At 38.2% G+C, this 26,587-nt stretch overlaps 1 protein-coding gene across 1 annotated transcript; it reads right to left on the reverse strand.

Annotated features, from left to right (window-relative positions):
* Window positions 1-1,692: 1,692 nt before the first annotated feature.
* pan2 (poly(A) specific ribonuclease subunit PAN2) lies at window positions 1,693-24,841 on the reverse strand. The gene is made up of 26 exons (XM_053482702.1): window positions 24,774-24,841; window positions 24,001-24,268; window positions 21,782-21,951; window positions 20,857-20,977; window positions 18,427-18,504; window positions 17,699-17,969; window positions 17,205-17,550; window positions 16,987-17,083; window positions 16,577-16,696; window positions 16,224-16,343; window positions 14,770-14,898; window positions 14,414-14,610; window positions 14,090-14,238; window positions 13,031-13,134; window positions 11,639-11,737; window positions 11,302-11,384; window positions 10,583-10,724; window positions 10,355-10,492; window positions 9,501-9,560; window positions 9,331-9,421; window positions 9,057-9,214; window positions 8,233-8,376; window positions 6,948-7,127; window positions 6,712-6,805; window positions 6,365-6,565; window positions 1,693-4,440 (listed from the first exon to the last, which is right to left on the reverse strand). The coding sequence occupies exons 2-26, from the start codon at window positions 24,256-24,258 to the stop codon at window positions 4,406-4,408; spliced, it is 3,585 nt and encodes a 1,194-aa protein (XP_053338677.1). The 5' UTR covers window positions 24,259-24,268; window positions 24,774-24,841; the 3' UTR covers window positions 1,693-4,405.
* Window positions 24,842-26,587: the final 1,746 nt, after the last annotated feature.

A 26,587-nucleotide genomic window follows, 5' to 3' on the forward strand; every position in this document is an offset into this window, starting at 1 on the left:
AAACACTACAAGAGATGCTGATATTGGAAAATAATCAACCGCAGGGTAGTAGTAGGACCACGGTACATCTTCCCATCATTGATTAGTTTACCACATAACATATACCACATCAATTAAAACCTTTCCATTTTAAAATTAGGTTGTTTTGTTGTTTTGATATATTTTAGATCCTGCATTCCAGTTTTCATCATTTCTGTCTCAACAGTTTCCGGCACTAACCTTTTCCTAATGGCTGAAAATAATCAACTTAAATCTTCAGCTAAAAGCATTTTTTTAAATTTCCCTGGACACCTCAAACTTTCACTTAACAATTAATTCACTGATGCTGGCTATAATATGATAAAAATCATCTTTGCAGCAAAAACGTGCAAAGAATTTCCTGCGTCTTCTAACAATTTTGAATGATGCAGCACACACACAGTGTCGAATTATGTGTATTTAATCAAAGAACTTAATGAATTCGTATTAATTTTTGGTTTTTCTATAATATATAAATATATATGTGTTTAAAAAGGCTTTAAACATAAGAAAAATTTTATAAGAATAATAAACCACATTGTAAATATTTTTTTGAAGATATACCTTAAAAAAGTTCCATCATTTTAAAAGAAGAAAGTAATTCAGTTTCAAATGCTCCTGCTAATAAATTTAATATTTTAAAAAGAAAAATTCTTGCATCTATCCCCTGAGGTCCATATGATGTACTATACCAGTCAAAAGTTTGGACACCCATTCTAAACCCTGATTCTACATTGTAAAACTATGTTGACTTCTTTGAACAGTTGATATCGAGATGTGTCTGCTACTCATAATCTATAAAGCCTTCATAATGCCTCTAATCCGACTTGCTGCTGTTGTTACTTAATGACCTAATGCTATAGGAGGAAAAAAAAAAAGAGTAATCGTGTGAGGATGTCTCAATAATATAGAGACAATGTAGTTGGGGGAAACATGACAGCTGAGTCTCATGAGGCTACTCAACAAATGAAGAGCAGTCGGCATTTTGTCTTTTACGGAAAAAAGTGAGGAAGAGTGTGTTTCAGTAAAGGATATGATTAATATTGCTAGTAGCTCCAGGCTCAGCGGTTTGATCCTGAGATCAAGTTACCGTCTGTGTGGATTTTAAGAAGAAATATGACATGCTGGAAATCAGCAGGAGGGCTTTGTGTTTAAACAACAGAAATACAGAACGTATACCTCAATAAGAGCAAATCCACTCCACTTAACAATAAGCGAAAAGATGAGCGAGAGAGGAAGTTCCATTTCCATGCATAGATCTAATCTGATTAGCTCCTTGTTTCCTGTCTTTCAGTCAAGTGTTAAAACCCACAATGCCTCAGGGGGCATCATGCAATTTCAGTTCTCACTCACAAGATCAAACACTGGTCGCTAAGTGCAAAGTCATGCATAGTAGTTCTTTCAAATCTAAAACCACATCTAAACTCAGACTGAACACCTTTTTTGCTATTCTGCACCAACCAGATCACCAGTACTTACGGCTGTTCCAGTTTATTCTCATGGCTGAAGGTTATGCTTCATCTCCATAATGCTTTGGAAAAGGCTGGAAATCAATCAGGATTTTTAAAATGTAAAATAAAAATGAAATCATTTATATATTCTTTTACTAAATATAATAAAGGACATTAGGTACATAAAGGACATTAAAGATCATAAGATGGTAAATAGTACTAACAAATATACAGTACTGCATGTGATAAATTCTTTGCTCTCATTTTGAATGAAAAATATGTTTATTCAGCTGCCTTATTATTAAAGTATACATCATGGATACAAAATACAAAAACACAACAGTTTGTTTGCTTCCTGTAATAACACAAAAATTCATTAAGTGCAATGTTAGACTCAACAGAAAGGTCAAAGCTGAAAATTTGCCCCAGTACTAGGTCTAGCCAGTGTACAGCAACCGGAATTAAAACACATGTCACATGACGTGTTGGTGCTGCTACACTGAACTATTCCGCTTATCCTGTACAGGGTCACAGGAGGGCCAGGGGACTCGGGCATAAGGTGGAGTACACTGATGGGGTGCCAATCCATCACAGGGCACAAGCACACACACTCATTCTCACTCTACGGGGTAATTTGGGAACGGCAATTAGCCTGATCTGCATTTCATGAAGGAAACCTACCAAGAACACGCAAACTCCATTCACACAAAACCCGAAGTCAGCTCGAACCCTGGAGGTGTGAAAACACTAAAATGTCCTCCAGGACTGGAGTGACCAACACCACCAGTGCATTGCTAAGTAAACGAAAGCAGATATACTGTAAATATATGCAGTTTGGCACATAGGTGTAGCAATTGTCATCACCCTGGGCATGATTCCAGTCTTCCTCTTATATGTTTACTCATTTGGCAGTAACCTTTATTCAATTTGGCCTAAAGTTGTGCTAAAGAGGTGAGACTTAAGGGTCATGCTCAAAAGGTCCATCCAACGTTGTCAGATAAGCAGTGCTGAGATTTGAACTAGCACCATTCTGAACGAAGTTTCCCCAAAAGCTGTGCAGCTTGAAATTCATAATAAGATATATAAAGCAAGAATCACATTAAACACACTGCAAAATATGATATCTTAGCAAGTGAAATATTCATGAATCCAGCCAAACCTATTTACAATTTCTTGAAACTACATTACAACGAACCGAATATAAGATTATCAAATTAATTTCTGGTCAAATGTTGCTAAAATTGTGAAATAAAAATGTCTTGTAAACTTTCTGTTTGCAGATAGTTTTGCTTCTTTCAAGAAATAAATTCCTAAAAACTAGCAAAATGATTTGCCAATAGGACAAGACATTTTCTTTTTTGCAATTTTACTTACATTTGACTAGAGATAAGCTTAATAATCTTATATTTGATTTGTTCTTATTGTTTTTAAAGAAATTATAGACAGGTTTAGCAAGATTCAAGAATATTTCACTTGCTAATATTTTTTGCAGTGTAGTTTTTGTCAGTTAAAAATAATTTTAAATTTGCAACACTTTTGGAAACTCAAATCAGGAGTGCAATGTGCCATAGAATGTAGTCAGTTAACCAAAACATATGGCACCATACTCACCCGTCTATCCAAATGTAATTAATTAAATATTATCTGAGTTTAAGCATGCTGTTATTGGTATATAAATAAAACTTTTACAATGCATTTTTAAATGTCAAACAAGAAGCTCTTGACAACGGACTGGCGCGAGTGTGTGAAGATGCCAATCTGAGTATGACATGCCTTCTTGTTTGTTAGCCAAAGCGGATATAAAATTCTACACATCCCTGTTAAAACTGCAGGTTTTTAAAATGGAAGAAAATGCTACCAAGAGTAATCAGATCAGATCTTTTCCTACCTTTAATGCGAGACAGGACTTAATCAAATTTGAATGGAAAAAAAAAATTAACAAAAAAAAATAAACAAACCAAAAACCTTAATCCTTACATGTGCATACACTTTCATAACTGGTTATGTGACTGGGTGCGCTCTGGATTAAACAATCACCTTCTAATGCATGAGTTTAAATCAAATCACATACCTGTCATGAACAATTTCATGGTAATTAACTCATGACGGACGAAGCTATGGTTAAAGAAGCTATGGACGGTGGTGGCAGCATCATGCTATGGTGCTATGGGTTGGTTGCTATCCCAGTAGATCAGCAGTTTCAGAAAAAAAACTTCCCCATACTGCTAATCGGTTTTAACGTCAGCAGATCGTCTTAAACAAATGTGATAAAAACCTGCAGGCCTCTCTTAGATAGCTTAAGGAACGACTTAATAGGGGCAAAACACAGAAGGTCCACTCGTGGGGCAGGACACAGGAGGTCCACTTCAGCTTCAAATCACAAGTTAAAGCATTTTTGCAAGAAAAGTGGACTAAAATTGTCAACTGAAGATGTACTGAGTTGGTAGACGCTGAGCCTGAGCAAGTTAAGGGGGGTGTGGCACTTACATATGCAAGCAGGTTACCTTTTAAAATTTTTGTTTGCTAGATCAGATTAAAAGGTGGAAAAAGATCTGAAATGACTTACTTTAGCTTCATTTTTTTTTTCATCATAAAAACCTGCAGCTGTAACACGGATGCGTGGACATCTACATGTACTTTTATTTTTGGTTAAAAATAGTGCTTTAAGTTGGTTTAAGGGAACTGCTTCCCAATCCAACAAGGCATGTCCTTTTTTTTCAACTGCATGTTCACATTTTTTCTGTTCTTTTTTCAAAAACATTGGTATAAATCAGTTTTTGTTTTCCAGTGTAAACAGTAACAGCATGACGATGCACATAAGCGATAAGTGGTGGACTTCATCAGCGATGTCTGAATGGATGAGTAAAAAAAAATAGGAAGAAAAGTCCATTCGGGGGAGGGGGAATGGTAAAGCTCCGAAAGGAGTTTCACTCAGATCATAAGCCGAGCACTGACGGGAACACAGCAGTACCTGACAGAGGCATGAAACATAAACAGAAAGATAAATTACATTGAGGCAGAATGATGCTCAATTAAGGAAAATAAAACAAATTATTTACAGTATAAGAGCACATCATAAAGTGTTTTTTTTCCCGCACTTTTTCATTTGTTTAGAAATCATACATCATACTGTTATCAATTTATTGTTGCATTATTGTAGTTCCTGTTATCACTTGGTAACTGCTATAAAAAGTTCTTTCCTTGATACCATAAGCATATTGAGGCCATTCATGTGTTGAGTTGCTTCTATGCCAAGGGAGTGAGCTCACTCACAATATTGCTTAAGATGCCTTTTCCAGTAAGATGGAGCATTTTGCCTTAAGGCAAAAGTGAGTGACATCATAGTGTGATGTTTTTTTCAGCATCTGGGGCTTTTTGGAGGCCTGAACACATTCCCTCTTTTCTAAAATTATTTCATAATGGTACTGGTATGTTCTCTTTAAATGCACGTGCCCAGTGTGCCCACTGTCTTTCTGGTGCACCTGGTGGCGATGGTGTAGGGTGCTTGGGCCCGCTTATCGTGTATATACGTGTGTGTATATATGTGTATACTGTATGTACAGTATGTGTGTATGTATATGTATGTGTATGTGTATATATACACATACAAATACATACACATACTGTACATACAGTGAGGCAAAAAGGTATTTAGTTAGCCACCAATTGTGCAAGTTCTCCCACTTAAAAAGATGACAGAGGGCTATAAAATAATTATATTTGGTCACCTACAAACAAACAATATTTTCTGCCTTTTACAGACCTGTAAATTCTTCTTTAAGAGGCTCCTCTGTCCTCCACTCATTACCTGTATTAATGGCATCTGTTATCAGTATAAAAGACATCTGTCCACAATCTTAAACAGTCACACTCCAAACTCCACTATAGCCAAGACCAAATAGCTCTCAAAAGACACCAGAAACAAAATTTTAGACCCTCACCAGGCTGGGAAGACTGAATCTGCAATAGGTAAGCAGCTCGGTGTGAAGAAATCAACTGTGCCATTATTAGAAAATGGAAGACATACAAGACCACTGATAATCTCCCTCGATCTGGGGCTCCACGCAAGATCTCACCCAGTGGGGTAACAAAGGCTATCATCAGTAACACACTGCGCGGCCAGGGACTCAAATCCTGCTGTGCCAGATGCGTCCCCCTGCCTAAGCCAGTACATGTCCAGGCCCGTCTGAAGTTTGTAAGAGAGCATTTGGATGATCCAGAAGAGGATTGGGAGAATGTCATATGGTCAGATGAAACCAAAATAGAACATAGTGTTTGGAGGACACCATATCTACTGTGAAGCATGGGGGTGGAAACATCATGCTTTGGAGCAGTTTTTCTGCAAAGGGACCAGGACGACTGATCCGTGTAAAGGGAAGAATGAATAGGGCCATGTATCGTGAGATTTTTTGTTAAAACCTCCTTCCATCAGCAAGGGCATTGAAGATGAAACATGGCTGGGTCTTTCAGCATGACAATGATCCCAAACACACCTCTGTCATTGCCAACAAAGGGTATATAACAAAGTATTGAGATAAAATTTTGTTATTGATCAAATACTTATTTTCCACCATAATTTGCAAAAAAATTCTGTAAAAATCCTACAATGTGATTTTCTGGATTTTATTTTCCTTATTTTGTCTCTCATAGTTGAGGTATGCATATGATGAAAATTACAGGCCTCTCATTTTTAAAGTGGGAGAACCTTCACAATTGGTGGCTGACTAAATACTTTTTTGCCCCACTGTATACAGTATTTTAAATCAACTCGTGCGACCCCCGTGAGCAGTGTACATTTCTGAACCCAGGAATGGTTTTATTCTATGAAAGGGCTTATAGGATTCCAAATATCTACATGTCCTGTGTAACAGTCACAGTCTGGTCAGGATACGTACCTTTGGGGCTTCCCTGGCTGTCTGCAGAGTCAGACTCTGGCACTTTCCAGTCTAGCTTACGTCCTTTTTCATAGAGGCCCTTCAGTACTTTCCGGAACTCTTCCTGCCCCCCACGGCTCAGCTCTAAGTACTTCCTGTACAGCTGCAGAGCGGTGCACGCGTCCTCTATACTGTCATGGGTCTCACTCTGAATGTTCAAATCTGAAGCAAAATAGCAATCATAAATAACTGGACTGAGGACATGATGTGCGTCTCTAACTAAGGCACTGAAAGGGTCTGTTATAGATACATGCTGTGTTTTGGTATTTTATAACAGATAATTCAATACACTGTGGGAAAACACTTACCCAGGAAATACCAGGCAAGGAAACGCAGGGAAATCATTCGTTTCCTGGGCATGTGGAAGAGGTAGACTGTGTCGATCACCTGGTCTTTCAGGACCTATTCACAGAAAACATGTTAATATGTAATATGCACCCTCCTAAGCACTAAACAATAGGCTGGTTAATTCACTAAAATGTTTGACATTGCATATTGCATTAAATTACAGAGCAAATAATAAGACGTCGTGCATCAAACTCACCAACAGGTTTATGACTCGGAAATCTTTCTGTAATCCGTGGCCAACGAAACGCACGCCAGTGTCGATAAGGAAGCGGAGTTTGAGGTAAGTGGACTTAAGAGTGGTTAAGTGCTTAGAAGAAATCTTGGCATCCAGGTCACCGGGTTTGATTCCAGAATACTGAGTCAAGTAATCAACCACCTAGGGCAAAAAAAAAAAGAAAATGAGGGGAAGTTTGTTTTATAGTGAGATTAAACTTCATTTTATACAGGGTGATAATTGGGTGATCAATAGGAAAGACAAATAGAAAACAACAACATACAGTATGGCCGGAACATACAAGGGGCGTTCAAGTCAAACCAGGACTTTTGATTGTGCAGAATAACAGAATACAGTTCTTGAAGTAAAAACTCTCTTTATTTCTCTATATAACCCCCTGCTACACTAAAGCACGTCTTCTCAGCATTTCACTAGTGCTTGGATATCATCAAGGTAGAAAGTTTTCTCAGTACACTGTAGTCATGATCAGGCTGCCTGCTTCACATCTGAAACGTTGGCCTCCCAGGAACTCCTTTATTTTCCCCAATTATTAGGAGCTGGCTTAAAGCGAGATCAGGACTGTACAATGTGTTGGTAAATGATGGTATGCACAGTTCCCACAGATAGATGTGTCTCTTCTGCAAGTTGGCAACAAGTTATTTGTTGATATTAAATGGATCTCGCTTAATGACTGCAGTGAGCTCCAAGCCACCTCGTCTGGGATGTGATCCAAGCCACCATCATTCATGGATGTGCTTGTAGTCTTCTGTAAATGTCAATTAGTTATAGCCTTAAAAGGCTTAAGTTCCCGAATGACTTGAACACCTCTTACATTTAAACAAAATGGTATTTAAACTAGGACATTTAAATTTTGAGAAATTTGTATTTATAACACATCATATTCTCAAAATATCCAGCTATAAATTAATGTTTATGATTAATTGTGTATTTATTTTCGTTCCCTTTTTTGCTTAAATCCATATACACATCTACATGCTAAGAAGCTATTTATCATTTAACGCTTAAGTATATTAAATTTGTCTAGCTTTATAAAACTGTAAAAACAAAGCCACAATTAAAATACAGCAAAAGAATACATATAAAACAGCCCATGTACTCTTATATAAAACTATAATAAATCATTTTAATCATTTATGCCTTTTTATATCCTCTTGACCCACACCAGAGAAATCTGAAATAAAAAAACGAACTCAGCTTAAATAATCGAGCTGGCTCACGGTCAGCTTAAATTTAATACACGCCTCACCTGCTCCTGTGTTGAAATGTAATCATCAATAAAAGGAACTCCCTCGCTGGGCCCCTGTCCCCTCACACAAGTAATACGAGCCACGGACATCTGGCTCGGTTTGATGGTGGACTTGGTGCCATCGCTTCGTAGCTCCGCCTCTTCCTGTTCAACCGCAAACATACATCAGTGAACATGACATGAACATGCACAGGCGCAGAGAGTTTGGGTGTAACGGTCTCAGGACATAGATGTAGAACAAACTCTTATTTACACGCAACATCACAATTAAGCAAACAGGTGATTAATAATGAAATACCATGCATGAACTGAAAACCTGACAGCATCTAGTTAGTTATACAGATCTGGTCATTTGTTAATTCCCACTAGATTACCCATGAAGTGCCATCTACCCTCGTCCTCATACTTGACCTCACAGATGCCTGCGATTGTTTAGTGTCGCTCAGACTAATCAATAGTCGACAGTGCTAACCACTAATTTGTTAAATGTTAATGTTTGAGATATTATAAAACTGTGTAATCAGTTTCCAAGTTCCTTAAAGGAGTAAAAGAGTTATAGTCAAATAAAATATGTTTGATGGACAACTGGGTTCTGCATGATGAACATTGTGGTGGATTTTCTCTTGACAGTAAAAATGTGTTTGTTGCTTTTGAGTGTCCTATTCTGCATCTTGTATAGGTCACTTGATCCCAGCGATTTTTTAAAGGAAAAGTGTGTCTTGATCCAACATAGACTATGACTATGACTGTAATTAACCAGGTTTCAATTTTAAAATCGATTGACAGCACTTACTTAAACAAAACCTAGGGTGATTTTCACTGACCTGATTAAGCGTGACAAACTCTGCATCCAGTCCCACAAGGTCTCCAGCCTGAGGCATCTCACTAACCATCAGCGGGATGAAGGTGGCGTGACTCTTCCTCTGTTTGCGGGCCAGCGATGCTTCTGTCAGCAGTACATTGGCTTCGATTGGGTTTTTAACTGTGGATCATACCATACCAGAGTATTTTTAAAAACACAGATGTGATACAGGGCTAATAAAACATTTTAACATTTCATGATGAGATATTATGAACTATAAAGCTGAAAAAACTTACTCCGCAGGTCATATTTAGTATGGTAGTTCCTCCTGGCGTAGTAAATAATAGCTGGCACCTTCCAATTTAAATCAAACTGAGCTGTTTCGATCTGACGGGAAAATAAACTCTTTTTAGGACTTATAGGGAAAAATAATGAACACATTTACATTAAACGTGTACGGGTTTACCTTATCGATGGGCTCAATCAGGAAGTCGTTAAAAAGGTACCACTGCTGATGTGTGACTCCCTGCACAGAAACAAAAGTTCACAGAGGGCCTTTATTTACTGCTGTCAGTTTAAGAAAGTAAAAATTTTAACTTGTCCACTAATGTGGATACCTGACCAACACGCACAGATTTAGTTCCCCTTTTGCTCTGATACATCTTTGCTCGCGCCATCTGGGTTACAACATGTCATGAGCTCTTTCATTTCAAACAACGGATGCGATTTTAGCCAAAAGAAAATAATAACTCCTTGGGGTTTTGCTCTGGATCTATGGTCTATTTACTGAGGTCCAGATATAGGGGGAAAGCCAGACGGCTCGCTTTAGCTGTTTTATCAGCTGTTGTTGGCGCTGCTATGAAATCATCATGCAGCTGGTGCTGACTAATGATGTCAACGAGCGCTCTATACAAGCGCAGAGGCAAAAAGTCGCATGGATTCCGAACGTCCTGTTTTTATTCATGTGCATCGGATTTGATCTGTATCTGCTCAAGGACTACAAACGATGGCAATTCAGATCAGATCTAAAAACCTTTAGATTTGTGCATTCAGACAGCCCTTAAAAAACAAACAAACATACACAAAACAAAAAAACAGATCTGTCACAATAGGGTACTAAATCATAACCAGCCTGGTAATGTGTATGTAACCTATGACATTTAAATCTGTGTAACATAACAACTAGCATTCCATTTTTTAAGAATCCATTGAACATTTTGCTCAAACCTGGCAAACATGATACATCCATCTATCTATCTATCCATCTACAGTATATATATTAATCGTCACTTCTAAATTCAGAAGCACATGGCGTCTGACCTCCTTCCTCTGGTGGTACGTCTCTCCCACTTTGATATGCGCCACCAGGTTTCCGCCTGTACGGGGGTCGAGAATGTGAGGCACGGTGACCACCAGGTCGTATATAGCGGCTCCCTCAGCCTCTTCCTCTGAACTTAACTACGACAAACAACACACACAAAAAAAAGATCACCATGCACATCCGTGAAGACTTTACTCTGAACAGCTACCTCTGCCTAAACACCTTACCTCGTCAGTTTCGGCCCAGCTGCACACCTCCAGACCGTGTGTCTTATTAATGCACATCTTTAGACTCTGAGGAATCCACACGTGCATTAGATCCTCTGCTCGCGTGTCAATGGTTAAACCTTCCACACTGTAGACTTCATCCCTGTTCATATCAGAGTTAAAAGATATACGTTAAAAGAAATAATAGTAGATATAAATCTGTATAATGGCATGACTATATGAGCAGGAACTTTGGTGTCTAACAAGCTTTAATTATTATTATTATTTTTTCCCCCCTAATTTAGTCGTGTCCAATTCCTCCCCGTCACTAGGGGGCTCTCCCACATTAAGGCTACTACTACCACTCAGTCGGGAGGGCCGAAGACTATCACGTGTTTCCTCCGAACAACGTGACGCCAGCCGACCACATCTTTTCAAACTGCTCTCAGAAACCATTGGGGGCGGAGTAACACACTCGGAGGACAGCGCTATCCGCTCCTTCCGCTTGCGTGAGCTCACAGACGCCCCTGATTGGCTGTAGAGCCGTGATTAACGTGGGAGCTCGGCCCATCAGCTCTTTCTAAACCTCAGGCTGCGAGAGGTTACAGCATCACCCGGGAATCGAACTCATGATTTTAGGATGATAGGGCGAGCACTTTAATATTTTATTCTTAAATTTTTTATTTTAATAAAAATGCTACTAAAAGTGATTTAACAGTGAATCATTTTTTTTATCTTACTCTAAGCACCACTCTGTAGGAAGAGGCTCTTTGGGCTTCGGCGGCTCCGCGGCTTCTTTCTTCAACGCCTTGTTGAATGCGTACTGCACATCAAAAAGTAAGTTACAAAACGTTAGCTCTTTATTTTACAAATGGAAGGCAACATGCATTTAGGAACTAAATGTCAATTTTAAATATGATATATAAACTATCAGTTTTATATATATGGTTTTTCCCTACCTTTTTAGCGATACTGCTATCTTAAAAAGATAGGACAACCCAGTGGAAATTTTACAGTAGACTATATTGGTTAGTAATTAGAATTATAAGGAGACAACTTATTTGATGGAGAGCTCACCTCAGCTTGGGCTTTCCAGAAATCTGCTTCTTTCACACTGTTCACCTCACAGTTTACCACCAACACATCAGGCAGACAGCGGATGTTGCGCGTTTGCACCTACACACACACAAACCCCAAATTTAAAATTAAAATGTTTATTTGTACACAACCACCCACTGTATGATATGCAGTGAAAAACTTATACCTTAAAAAAGGAAAGACAGAATCAAATATAAAGATAGAAAAATTTCACTACTTAATACATTTACCATAAAGATAAATTTGACAATAAAAAATTAAAATACAAAATGTAAACATTCAATGTACCAATCTACAAATTTACAGATTGCAATAAATTAAAATATAATTTTATTTTAGAATATGCAAATGTGTAATTGTATTCTGAAAAGCATATGAAAAAATATAAAACTATAAAAGACTAACAATATGGCATGCAGGTATGACAGCAAAAGTGTGAGTAAAACATAAAGAATGGAATGAAATGATGTGTGTGACAAGTGCAATTTAGTCCTCACTTAATGTTAAAACAAAAACAAGAAATGTGCAACATACAGTATGTGTGCGCAATATGTGCAAGGGTATTTTCCGTTCAGTGAATATCAACCAGGAGTTAAACACTTGGAGCTGTACAAAAATGGTTTAAAATGATTTATTCCACATCGGTCAGTGATTAAACCTTTTAATTAATTACAAAATATTAATTAAAAAAGTAATTTTAAAGTATTTTCTGGAATGCCTTTGAAACAAGTTCCTGTTATTGGTCTAAAAAAAAATTGCAGCAATAAACAGTTATCTCCGCCTTTCTTTGTTAACAGATTTCTCTCTATATATAACAAATAAATAAAAACAATTATTATACAGGTAGGTTCGCATGTTACTAAGATACTTTTATACATAAACTCGTCTGTCCCGAAAACATTGTCCTCTGACGGTTACAGGAGTCTAATATTGTATTATCTATCCAGAAACATTCACTATAACAACGATTAAATATAGCGGTACCTCGGCATACAATTTAATCCGCTCTGGAGGCGAGTTCTTAAGGTGAAATTTTACATTGCAAAGCGCGGTTTTCCACAGGAAATAATGCAAATGCAGATAATCCGTTCCAGCCATCCAAAATATCATTAATATTACTAATTTCCAACACTATAATCATATTTACTGCCTATATAACCAATCCAAACATTTACATTTATGTGGAGTGTATGCCAAACACACACATAGGAATACACATAGGAAAGCCAGAACTACTGTCTGTGCTTCTGACCAATCAGAATGGAGAATTTAACAGGACTGTAGTGTTGGAGTTCTGAATGTTTATAGTTGAATCCGACTACAAAATGATGATTGAGAAAAAAACAAACAAACAGGGTGAAAGAGACTTACTGTAGGCTGATATTTTTCACAGTTTTCGCACCAGGCCTGTGTGCTCTGCTCGAGACAGATGCTTTTCTTCAGGATTTCAGCAAAGTCATATTCTGGTACTTTTTCTATAAAAAAAAAAATCACACACACACAATTAACATTATGATATTACCTGAATATTTCTCCCATCCTGGACAGGGTGCCAATTAGTGTTAATTTCATCAATGAAAATAAGGAAGAAAAATATTCACTGACAACTTTGATGATATCAATGAACAGTGACGAAATCAGCATTGAATATTGTTGACAAAAAAAGACGAGACTATAATGTGGTTAAAAAAAAAGTAAACTAATAAAACATGCATCCTGATTTTTCGTCAACATATAATTTTCACCACAATCTGCTTCGATTTGGTGTTCATTCATTATAGCACGAGCAGCGGTGTTTCCCGGGTAATGGCGCGCGGCCTATCGGGAGTAGTTTGCGCGCGCAATAACGGGGGGATTAAACTAACCTCAGTCATCTTTAACTTTTCGTCATCACAACAGTATCACTCGGGTCAAAGAGAAGAGACGATGTTAGGACCCATTTTCTTTATATTGAACCAGAGAACAAAATCTGATATGCATTAATATCGGAGGGGAAACAGTGGGGGCACAAAATTGCTGGGAAAAATACCACAAACCTGAAGAGACGGATCAATGAAAATCTCAATGTTTTACAGCCTCTTTGTGGTAATCATGTTTTGTCACAGACAGCGTATTTTATATTATTTTAAAGCTAAACCCTGGCCTGACCCATTAAGGTAATAGGCTAGCAAATGACAGTGACCCATAGCTATTCCTACAACAGTCCAAATGTGTGAATTCATACTTAAAAATTTTTTTGAGAAATTGTCCATACTGCTCATATTGTTTTGTAGTTTATAAAATTTGTATTGGACATGCATCAGTTGTTGTGATGGTTAAAAATAAATATAATTAGTTGAAAACATCAGATAAAAAGATGCATATTATATGTTAAGATAATTAGTTTTGTGAAAAAACAAAAAGATAAGTATTTTGGTGTGTGTGTATTACCGAAGGAGCTCTGCTCAGGGTAGTGCATGGTAAAGAGCAGGGTGAGTGAGGAGCGGACCGTCTCCTTCCCGCAGCGACACAGACTGCTGTTCTCCACCTCACAGCCGAACAGCCTGCCGATCACTGACTCGCCCGAGGAACCCAACGTGCTGCGAACACACACATTCACGCACACATATACGCAAACCTTTATTTTTTTTAATTCTCAAACATTTTTTCTCCCAAAAAAGCTGAAGTGGTGAGAGCGCACATCACCTTTAGGATAAATTGTGATATTCAGTAATAAAATGTAAATATAAAGTGGTGAGTGAATGGCTCTCATACCTGCTGGTCCCTCTGTAAGCCTGAGGCCCTTCCTGTTCCTGTGTTTCTTGGTGCAGCTGTGTAAGGATGAAGCAGTTCCAGCTCTGGATTAGGCGACCTAGTCTGGCTTTTCCCGTCTGCTCGTCAGAATCGGCCAGGATCAAGCCGAGAGCTGACGCTTCAGGGATTGTCCGGAAAGCCCGGAGGAAATTACTGGCCTGGAGGGAAAGTGAGAGAGTGTGTGTCTCTTATAGGGATTTTTGCTCATTATCATCATCATACTAAGAGTAAGTAAATGCAATTAAATTTCCTTAACTATTTGAGATTAAATCATGCTTTATATCTACATTATACATTAACCGGTATGTAGAGCGTACCTGGCAGGGGTCTCCTCTGCTCAGATCCAGCATATGAAACAGGAAGCCAAGCTCACAGGCCAAACAGAACTCCTTCTGACACAGGTGATTCTGCACCATACAGCGAATTGGCTCTAGGAAATACAACACCTTGCCACCAAGGAGAGAGAGAGAGAGAGAGAGAAAAGAGATTATAAACAAAAGGTTGATTGGTGATTCCCAGAAAAACCTGTAGGTTAACAGCAGTCTTTAATCAATAGAAAAAACCCATAAATGAAGTTGGTTGCTTTTTTAAAAAAAAAAACCTTTGCTATATTATATTACCTAGTGCAATTTGATTTGATTGAAAGTGTAACTACTGTTTTGTTTTTCTCTTTTTTTAGTATTTATACACTGTACTGTCACTACCTTATGTTTGCACATTGTAACGTCGAAATTTCCCCACTGTGGGATGATTAAAGGTATATGTTATCTTATCTTAATGATTTGTTGAAAGGCCTCTAAAGACAAGGTCAAGCAAGGGGAAAAGAAAAACAGCAAAAAATTCCTATACAGTAAAACCTTGGATTGCGAGTAACTTGGTCTGCAAGTGTTCTGCAAGACGAGCTAAAAATTTTAATCAGTTTTAACTTGATAAACAACTGAGGTCTTGAAATATGAGCAGTATATGTATACTCTGTGTCTGACAAGCATCATGTGATCACAACTGAGCTGATAGTTCTTCTCTCTCTCACACTGCGAGACTCACTCTTATAGTCATCAACCGTGCACACGTGCACTGTTTACTAAAGCGTTGTGATGCAGTGTGTGCACACGTGTAAAGCATTTTTTTTTATTTTGTGTTCATGACGATGCAATGTTGCATTTCCCCCAAATCCTCAAAATGGAAGCAAAAGAAAGTGTCATTAGAGAGGTTTCTTGTTAAAGTCATACCAAAAAAAAAAGTTTCCAGTGATTCTGTGTGTGTGTGTGTGTGTATGCCGTCCTACACAATAACCCCCCTCTCCTCCCCCTCAGACCAGCTAAGAATCTTTTCAAATTTAAAGTGACATTTAATTTGTTTTATATTTACTTTATATTTTGTGATAATTTTTATATAAATATTTTTGCATTGTGCAACAAATCATCTAAGTTTCCGTTATTTCTAATGAGGAAATTCACTTTGATATACAAGCGGTTTGGATTACAAGCTGATTTTCAAAACAAATTATGCTCGCAATCAAAGGTGTAATTGTATATAATTCTAAATCCATGTTTAAGCGAACAACTTTTTAGGTTTCCTCTGGTTTCTCTGGTTGTCTCCCACAGTTCAAAGAAAAGCGGATTAGGCCAATTGGTGTTTCCTAATAGTGTGTGAGCAAGTGGATTCCTCGCCTCGTACCCTCAGTGCCTAGGAAAGTCTCCAGTGACCCTGTGCAGGATAAGCGGAATAGATGAGTATAAGTGAGTAAGTGAGTGAGTGAGTAAGTTTGTACCTGTATCATGCAGTTACAGTAAGCATTGGGTATATGAGGCTCTAAACCAGCAAACAGTGTTCGGTTGTAGTGCTTGAAGTCAAAATCCTCCAGCCCTAATTTGGAGTATTTGATGGTGACCTGAAGAGAGATAGAGGTGTTAAGCTCGGATTTCTTTATCATACTAATAACTCTGTTATCACAAAGAACTTGTCGCTGTGCTCGTACTAAAGCCGCGAAATAAAAATAAACTACTTTTAAACCCAACTTTTATAGTTACTCAAAGAGCTAAATTATGCAATAACAAACAAAACCAAAAAATAATAATAATAATAATAATGCAGTAGAGATGAGCACGTAAGACACATCAGCACCTTTCTGTACTTCTTAGGCACCATGTAAAGGTGAGGCTCTACATCGCGTCCGATTGGAGACTCTGGAACCTGGTTATAGCTGTCATACTCCAACTCCACCTCTTTTATCTTATAGGGAACCTGACAAACAGACACACATTTGTAACGTACAGACACAAAAACCAACTTGAATGTATGTACAGATAATGGTTGTAAACTGTTTTGCATTTCTTTCCTCTTAACTTCTAATTAAACACATTGACAATCAATAATTGATTAATAATTGCGAACAGCTCTAGAAGCACAATCACAGTTCCAGTAAAAATAAATTAATTATTAATTAAAAATTAAATCCTTTACAGTACAAATGTAAACGAAATAAGCATTACGATCAATCTAATTTTATACTGTGATGATATACAGTACAGTACCTGATTCCTGGGGCGCGTGCGAGGGTTCGGAGCATATCCAATAAATCCAACCGTCTTCATCGTCCTCAGAATCTCTGGGTCCACTGGAGGTGCACGTCTGTAACAGAGGGAAAACTGGCACGCTGCTATGTACTGCTAAGCAAACAGTTCAACCTCCAGCCTCACTGACTAACTGAGACACACATGAGGGAATTTGAGAAATAGTGTGTGAGGGTTACCTGGGGCTGGGTGCGATGAGAGTGCTGGGCCAGTCTGAGAGCAGAGCCTCTGTACTGGTGAGTGGCACGGGCACCAGAGAAAGTGGCACCAGCTCATGGTTCCAGTCTAGCTGGGGCAGCGAGTCCACGTGGCACGGCAGTGCCAGCTCCGTCTCTCTGGAGTAGTCGTTGAAGGAGACGTCCGGGGCGCTGGACCACAGGTGCACACAGCCGCCGTAGTCTCCGAACGCGAGTGCTTGCTTACTGCTCGAGACGTCGAAGCTCATTAGCAACTGGCCCACTGTGTTCACGTGGAAAATATCAGCCAGGCTGGCCAGACCTGTGGGCTCGCAAAACTGACACTGTCCTGCAGGGGGCAGCAGAAGACAATAACAAACCACATTCAACTTCATGAAGGAGTCATGCAGGACAGAAAGTAAATGCAGAAAATATTACAAGACATAATAAAATAGGTATCGATACTGATTGTAACAAGTGCCTGGTGCCAGAGGTACCTGACTGGGAGATGATGGCAAGCCGGGATGTGTACGTAGGGATGAAGCGGAGGAACAGTGGATCCACATGGACCTGTAGAGGGGTTACAGCTCGCATCATGCGCAGGTCGTACACCATTAGGAAGCGGTCACATGACAGGCCGTTGAGGCCACGGCTCGAGAAACCGCATGCTGCTAACAAGTTGCCATGCACGTCGAAGTCAGAGAGGCTGCCCGAGTACACGTCGAACTCGTGCTCCATCTTAAAGGTGCGCAGATCTCGCAAAGACACCTTCCGGATGAAGGAGAAAAAGAGAGAGAGAGAGAGAGAGAGAGAGAGAGAGAGAGAGAGAGAGAGGAAGGAAGTGTTAATGCATTGTCGGTGTGATCTCACACCGTAACGCAACTTCTCATCCCGCTACGTCATAAAAACAATGACATGGTTCATGAGAAAAACAAAACAAAACAAAACAAACAAAAAAAAACAATGACATCCTTCCCCCCATTAAAAATTCCACACTTTTTCTTTTCAGTGCTTTTTAGTCCTTACTGTTAAACTTTCCAGACTTTCTATGATAATCGTTCTTACTAATTTTTAAAGGCCATGAACTGTGTCATAAAGCTCAAATCTTCAAAGTGCTTGCATTGTTTGTATTCGAGAAGATAAATTCTTGGAAAGTCCTGCCCCGAGATGATGTCCCTTCATAAATTTTCCTTAAAGTCACACAGACTAATCATGTTCCTCTTACCTTTCCTGACGTATGTCCACAGAAGAAGAAACGGTTGGACTGCCTCATGATGGCAACACCAGGGATCTCCACCGTGAACTACATCATAACACGTCACATGGACATAAAATGACAAAGAGAATTACTGTGAAAAGCATGCATATGGTAAGTTGGGGGAAAATAAAAAAGCTGAGGAAAGAATATTTCTGTTTTTTATAATGATGCCATAACTTTTTTTTCCCCCACTTTAATTCATAAATAATTCCTAAGTGGTAATATGCAAATTTTTTTGACATGTACTTATTACAAATGGGTAAATGTTTTCTCTAACATTGTTTTATTCCTCTTATACTACAGCAATTTGCCAACATTCACAGTGTGATATTTAGTAATAAACAAAGTGTCATACTAAATAAATACAAAACAAAAATGTATAAAATAAATAAATCCAGCGCAGTTTGCTGTCAAAGTGATGTGTTTACGACAGATATCATTGTGTTTTACTGGGTTACTTTGATATATTACTTTTGTTAGAAACGAGTAATATAATGTATTACTTTTCAATATACAATGTCGCATTTCAATATACATTTGCCCCTCCCTAATTTTTATTTTTTGCATGTTTGCACACTTTAATAATTCAGATCATCAAACAAAATGTAATCTTACACAAAAATAAACCAAGTAAATATAAAATGCAGTTTTTAAATGATATTTTCAATTATTAAGGGGAAAAAAATGTCGAAGCCTGCCTGATCCTATGTGAAAAAGTAATTACGCTTGACCTCGAGGTCACAAACCAAAGTTTGGACGTTCTCCTTCAGGGTTTTCTGGTATAGCGCAGAGTTCATGGTTCTTTGTTATGAAATGTTGTGTTCGTTTTATGTCAGATGTAACTAAACATAGCACAGTTTAACTTTTGTCTCATCGGGTCCACAGAATATTTGTGTCTTGGAGATATTTTGGCAAATGTGTGGGGAGGGCAAATACTTTTTCACATACAGTCAGGTAGGTTTGGACAGCTTTTCTCCCCTTAATAAATAACTAAACCATCATTTAAAAGCTTTTGTATTTCCTCAGGTTATCTTTTTGTTTGATGATCAGATACATTTAAGTGTAACAAATATACAAACAATAATAATAAATAAAAAAAATTATAAGGAAGGTGGCAAATACTTTTTTCTTATGACACTGTAGCTCTACAGACATAGTAATATGTTACTTTTCAAGTAACTAGTAATGTACCATTGAATCATGCCTTAAGCATCTGTGCATTTTGGTGCTTCAGAGAAAAAGTTTGGAAAGCACACCTTTATTATACATTCTGTCTTGTGATCTATTTAATAGTGTAATAAATTAATCATGATATCTATGAGCTTTACGTCTGCTCTACGGTGAACTCGTCACTTGTGACGTGTGTAAGTGTTTGCGTTGCTGACTCTGGCATTTAGTAATTACTAACTACAAATGGAAAGTCCGAAGTTCATTTGAACGATCCGTGTACACTGGATTCTTCAGATTAATTACGACAGGTGGAAAAAACGCTGATGTAAAATGAAAGCAAATGTACGTCCTCAAACTATACCCTTCCTATGTAAAATTAATGCAGCAGTAATGTGTTACTTTAGATAATAACTAGTAGTAGGAATACATTACTGTTATAGAAAAGTAATGATAGTGATATATTAATTCAATTAAACTTAATTTTACTTGTATAGCGCTTTTAACAAATTGACATAATTGTTAACATGTTACTTTTACTAAAAACTAACTAGTGATTTATTAGTAAGTAGCACAACACTATTTATTGGCAACTTTATTTATTATTATTACTTATTATTTTAAAGAGTAAGGAAAAATCTCTGTCTCTCTTTCTGTCCCAGGTTCGATTCCTGAACCAATACTCAAACCCCAACCAGTGGATGCAGTGCCGGCCTCAAGCCTGGATAAAAATGGCAGGGTTGCATCGGGAAGGGTATCTGGCATAAAAGCTGTGTCAAGTTGTTGTTTGGAGCGGATGGTCCGCTGTGGCGACCCCTTTTCAGGACAGTCGAAAAACTAACAACAACCAAAAAAAACACAACGCCCCTGTCCTGAAGACTTCAGTTTTAGATGACTTTTCGTTCACGTTATGCTTTTTGGGTCCTGATATGACAAAGTAAAAAAATCTAAAGCCTAAATAACTTTAAAAAAAAAAAAACACGAGCCTGTTGAGAGCCTACCTGCTCACAGTGCCACTGATAACTGTAACTAACTGTACTGCCAACATTCTACAACCCTGAATGCAAATAGATGCAAATAAACAGCGTGTTGTACTTGGTTAGTGTAAAATGCTTAGTGTTGGAAGTGATCCGTGTGGTTCAAAAGAAATGACACAGTTACGGGTTCACTGCACTTTGCTGTGGATTATTCTATTCTATTACATCCTAAGTGTGTGTGTGTGAGTCTCACTTTCTGCGTTTCCTGCACGGTGTTTAGATCCACCTCGGTCACGTAGTTCTGCAACCCTCCCAACAGCAGCGTGTTATTGTCAGTGAGCAGCAAACTGTGCATGTCAGCACCCTCTTCCATCCTGGAACATCGCGACACACATACAGATGTTTACACCGCATCATTCATCGTGGGGCTACAACGCCTCTCTTTTCAGTATCGGTGTGTTTAAAAAAACATTTGGCTTCTGAAAACAAGATATTTAGAAGCTAATTAAAATATTTAGGAGCCAAAAATTCACCATTCTCATAATGTAATCTGTAGGAACAAGAAGCTTAATGCTGACTGAGTGTGAATTTATGTAAGAACTTTCACTGGTTGACTCTCATTCTTTTTACCAATGGTACCTGATGAAGAGGATGCAAGGTTTAGACGGGCAGGAATTTTTTTGTATTCATGCAGTTTAGCTTACTCGTCGGTTGTCGAAGTTTATTGACTACCAGTAGAGTTAAACCTTGGATTGCTAGCATAATTCGTTCGTGCTTGTATATCAAAATACTTGTATATCCAAGCGAATTTCTCCCATAAGAAATAATGAAAACTCAGATGATCCATTTCATAAGCCAAAAATATTCATATAAAAATGTAAAGTAAAAATAAAACAAATTAACCTTAGATAAAAGAAAAAAGGGGGGGGATGGGGCTACTGTGTAGGACGACGTCAACGCGCGCACACACACACACACACACACACACAAAACAGATTCCTCTAAACAGAATCATCTCCCGCTTTGCTACACCCATTTAAACTTTTTTTTTTTTTTACGGGGTCCGTGAAAAAACCATGGGCGGCCATCTGGAAAAATCTAGTCGTGGAATAAAAACATTATGCGCACTAGTAAACATTTTAGTCGCCATCAGGAGCCCTATTTAAGGCGAAACTCACGGGTAGTCAAACATGACGAGGCCTCCGCGTGTAAGGCACTTGAGGTTACTCTTAGTCAGAAACAGGACGCCGGTGTCCATGCTCTGAATGTGGCGGATGTCGTCAGCAAGGTGAACCTGGAAAGAGGAGTAACGTCCCATCGTGGGCCCAAAGAAGGAGCTTGCGTGTCCCTGCAATGAGAGAAAGAGAGAAAACTAAAATTTACATATACTGTACATGTACACACTGACTTGTATAAAGAATTTAGGGAATATAAGGAATGTAATTAATGCACCTGGTACTATTATCGAATTAGTATGAGGATTGGATTTACTATAAGACCAAGCAACTTTGCCAAGATCAAAACTTTGTAGACCTCCACAAGTCCAGATCCACCGCAAAGAATGAAATCTTAGCAAAATATTGTTGAATCTAGCCAAACTATCTAAAATAAGTTCACAACAATGCAAATATAAGATTAGTAAGCTTACTATATTGGAAGCAAAAATATATTGTTTTATTCTCAGAAAATCTTCCTTTTTTAAAGAAAATCAATTCCTGAATCTAGCAAAATTATCTGGAAATAAAACAACATTTATTTATTTTATGATTTTTCACAGATTTTCTTCCTAATTTAGTCCTGTCCAATTCCTCCCCATCACTAAGGGGCTCGCATATTAAGGCTACTACTACCATTTAGAAGGGCCGAAGACTATAACGTGTTTCCTCCGAACCACGTGACACCAGCCAACCCCCTTTTTTCGAACTGCTCGCTCACTCAATGATCTTTTTTAAACAGTGGGGCAAAAAAGAATTTAGTCAGCCACCAATTGTGCAAGTTCTCCCACTTAAAAAGATGCGAGAGGCCTGTAATTTTCATCATAGGTATACCTCAACTATGAGAGACAAAATAAAAAAAGAAATAAAGAAGAAGCATTTCAAGGTCCTGGAGACTAGCCAGGCTCCAGATCTCAACCCCATAGAAAATCTTTGGAGGGAGTTGAAAGTCCGTGTTGCCCAGCAACAGCCTCAAAACGTCACTGCTCTAAAGGAGATCTGCATGGAGGAATGGGCTAAAATACCAGCAACAGTGTGTGAAAACCTTATGAAGACTTGACCTCTGTCATTGCCAACAAAGGGTATATAACAAAGTATGTAGATGAAATTTAGTTATTGACCAAATACTTATTTTCCACCATAATTTGCAAATAAATTCAATAAAAATCCTACAATGTGATTTTCTGGATTTTTTCTTATTTTGTTTCTCATAGTTGAGATGTACCTATGATGAAAATCCCAGGCCTCTCATTTTTTTAAAGTGGGAGAACTTGCACAGTAGGTGGCTGACTAAATACTTTTTTGCGCCACTGTATAAGTTTTCTAGCCTCTGAACTGACCAACAATCCCACCTCTTAAAAAAAAATAAAATGTCTTGACTTTTCACTTCTAGGCATGATGAAAGATAAAATTTTAACTCACTTATTCACACTATGGACAATTTGAAAATGCCAATTAGTCATTTCTTGGACTGTTGAAGGAAATCAGAGTACCTGGAGGAACCTCATCGAGTACAAGAAGAACATGCTAACAGACCAGTGGTTGAGACTTAAAGCCTTGACCCTAGATACGCAAGGCTATGGTGCTAAACACTACGCAACCTTGGTGTCCTTTGGTGCACACATTTTATCATAAACCTAAGGATATCCATTTATTTCTTGCATGTCCGTGTATAAAATGTAGAACAACATGGGATTTGTGGAGATGTGGAAAATCTGGTGTGTTGTTAGCCTAAGTCAGTGGTGGCCTGCATGTTTTCCAATGATCCTTGTACTACTCGTTACTGATTACCTGGATCAGGTGTGTTTAGTCAATGAGGAGCTTGAAGATACCAATGCACTTGGTCTTCCCCATCATCTAAGATGGTATATTCCATGTGACTGAGCACACATGATCCAAGAAATCAGCAGTGATACGAGGACCAGAGATGGCCACCCTTGGTCCAGGTGTGTCACACTGGATCCAGAAAGGGCCATGTGGGACATTTCAACCAAGCAGAAGCTACACGAGATAATCTACTGAAAGCCAAAAACAACTAAATAAACAGCTGTCGAATAGAAGCCTGGACCGGGTCCTGCTGGACACCATTCGTTTGTAAGGTTCGGCCATAGCTGCAGTTCACATTTGCTGTAAACCAGATGTGCGAGAGGGGAGTTAGTTGTGCGCTTGCTGGTGTCTGGTACCCGGTGGTTCCCGATCCATAGAAGCTCTTCGTGCAAGTCGAAGTGGGTCGCTGTGACCGGAACTCCGACCTCGGATGCCACGCTGTGCAGCTCAGAGTACATGCCCTCGGTCACAGGCACGGCCATGGCGTCCGGGTCGAGCTCCACGGCCTGCAGCAGCGCCGGGTCCAGGGTCGAGTCCAGCCCGGGCTCCAGGCCCTCGTGCAGCCCGGCCGCGTAGTCACCCAGTCCCGGGTCCAGACCGTCGAAGTTCATCATAAGGGCGGTTCTAATAATGGACGAAACACGTTTTTTTTTTTTTTTTTTTACATTTAAAAAAAATGTCTTTAAATCATTATTGCATTTATTTTGCACAAAAAGGAAAAAACATACAAGCTAAAGCAACATAGCCAGGGAGGATAAAAGGAGCAGTGAATTTCAATGCAACATTTTAACAGTTTTGCAACAACTTTCCTGTGTAGATAAACATCTGGACAACTGATCCATCACAGATACTAATAATAACACAACATCTAACGTACTGTAATTAACCTCATTTCTATTAGAAATTATGATAATGCTTAAAACATCAAAAGCTTTAATCTGAACCTAAACATAATAATGGTAATAGTTATTAATGTCCTACAAAATCCTAAAACGTAGCAACATAGCCTTGCTAACCAACACTGAAACATTAAACTTTAGCACTAACCTAACTGCATATTTTATTTTTTCTTCCCTCAAACAAATTCAAATTATTTATTAACCTCCTGCAAAAAAAAAACATTTCATACCTGCTTAAGCAACTATCATTCTACCACAATACAGTCGTGATTAGCCCAGCTAGCTGCTACATTCACATCCTCTTTATCATTCAAAACAAAAACACACTTAAACTCGATCACAAACACATCGTTGTTCCCTCTCTAAGTGCCCTAACTGCAGCGTGAGCGCACACAAGCCGGTACACTCTATAGTACACTTTATGTCCAGCAGGGTGGCTTTTGGTACTCGGCCCTAGAAGAAGGTCTCCTTCCGGAAGAGCAGAAACACTTCCTAGGTTGTATATACATCCCACACACATCTACATCCCACACTATATCGTGTTTAATTCATTTAGTGCAATTGAACCCAAGCGTCAGGCGCACTTCTAATAAATAATACATATTGCGTTTTTATTATAAAGATTATGACGTCATATCTAGTGCACGTGTGTGTTGGATAAGGTGGTTTTTGCGACACAGCCCTTTATAAATCACACCTGTTTTCATTCTCAAGTTTTCCCCAAGACACATCGAGCTTTATATTACTTTTTGTTGTTGTTTGTTTGTATTTTTGCAGAAGTATGATAAAAAAAGTTACCAGGAAAAGTCCATTCAATTTGTAGCAAAAAATAATTCTCAGAGTGTATTGTTCGCAATCATTTTTTTTTTTTTTTTTAAAAAGCATCCTTAAACCTGGTAGACTTTTGTTATAGGAAATTTGTGTTTGCAGATAAATAATGCAAAAATGCAGTAATAAAAGTTATACATTGGATTTATAGCAATTGGCCCTTTCCATACAATGCCTTTACTCACACACCCAGAAACACAATTTGTTCAATTTGGAAATGGTTGTCTTTGGACAGTTGGAGAAAACTGGAGGAAACCAATTAAGCATGGGAAGAACATGCAAACAAGGCAGGAATCAAACCTGAAGGTGCAAGGCCACAGTGCTAACCATTACGTCACCAAGCCGCCCTAGTAATTAAAAAAATAAATATAACAATTGTAGTAAGGGGGTTTCATAGAGAACCCATAGACCTTGAAGACCAGATCCTGATGCCTGCATGCTACCATTACCTGCAAATGGAGTATACGGACAACCCGCTGCAGCTCCTCACACTGATCCAATGTTTCATCATCTCATAACTCTGGCTGTTGCATGCAAAAAATAATAAATTTTTAAAAAGATAGCCTAATACAGGCTACAGTCCAGTACAGTATGACAGTATGATATCTGCATTTTTACTATACATCCTAGATGTATTTAAGTACTTTTTGTACGACCAAGCACGAGGAGAACATGCAAACTCTAACATGCACGCTGACTCTGAGCCTGAGCCTGGAAGGCAACAGTGCTAACCACTCAGACATGTTTATGTAGTGTGGCATTCCATTTTATTAAAAATAATTAGCTTGTTATATATTATTAAATCCACAGCACACCACACCACAGCAAAGTAATAACTTTGACTTTAATAACATCATTATTTAGTAAAGAGTCATAATCCCTTATAAATCCCGTACAGATTAATTTATAATTGCACTGAATGTTGTGGAGCGGCCATGATACAAGTTTTTGTAACAGCTGTAACAATTGTTTTTTCACCAGTCTCTCTCTCTCTCTCTCTCGCTCTTTTGTAGTTAAAAAGGCAAAAACACATCTGCACCCTGAAACAACAAAGACTTCTATCTAGAAATTCAGAAACTGGATACTCCTTCTGTAAATTCTGTATTATATTATATTATATTATATTATATTATATTATATTATATTATATTATATTATATTTTATTATATTTTATTATAATCAGCCTTAAATTGTACAATTAAAACATCAATAACA

Source organism: Clarias gariepinus, chromosome 22 (genome assembly GCF_024256425.1).
Source record: "Clarias gariepinus isolate MV-2021 ecotype Netherlands chromosome 22, CGAR_prim_01v2, whole genome shotgun sequence".
Lineage (NCBI taxonomy): Eukaryota > Metazoa > Chordata > Actinopteri > Siluriformes > Clariidae > Clarias > Clarias gariepinus.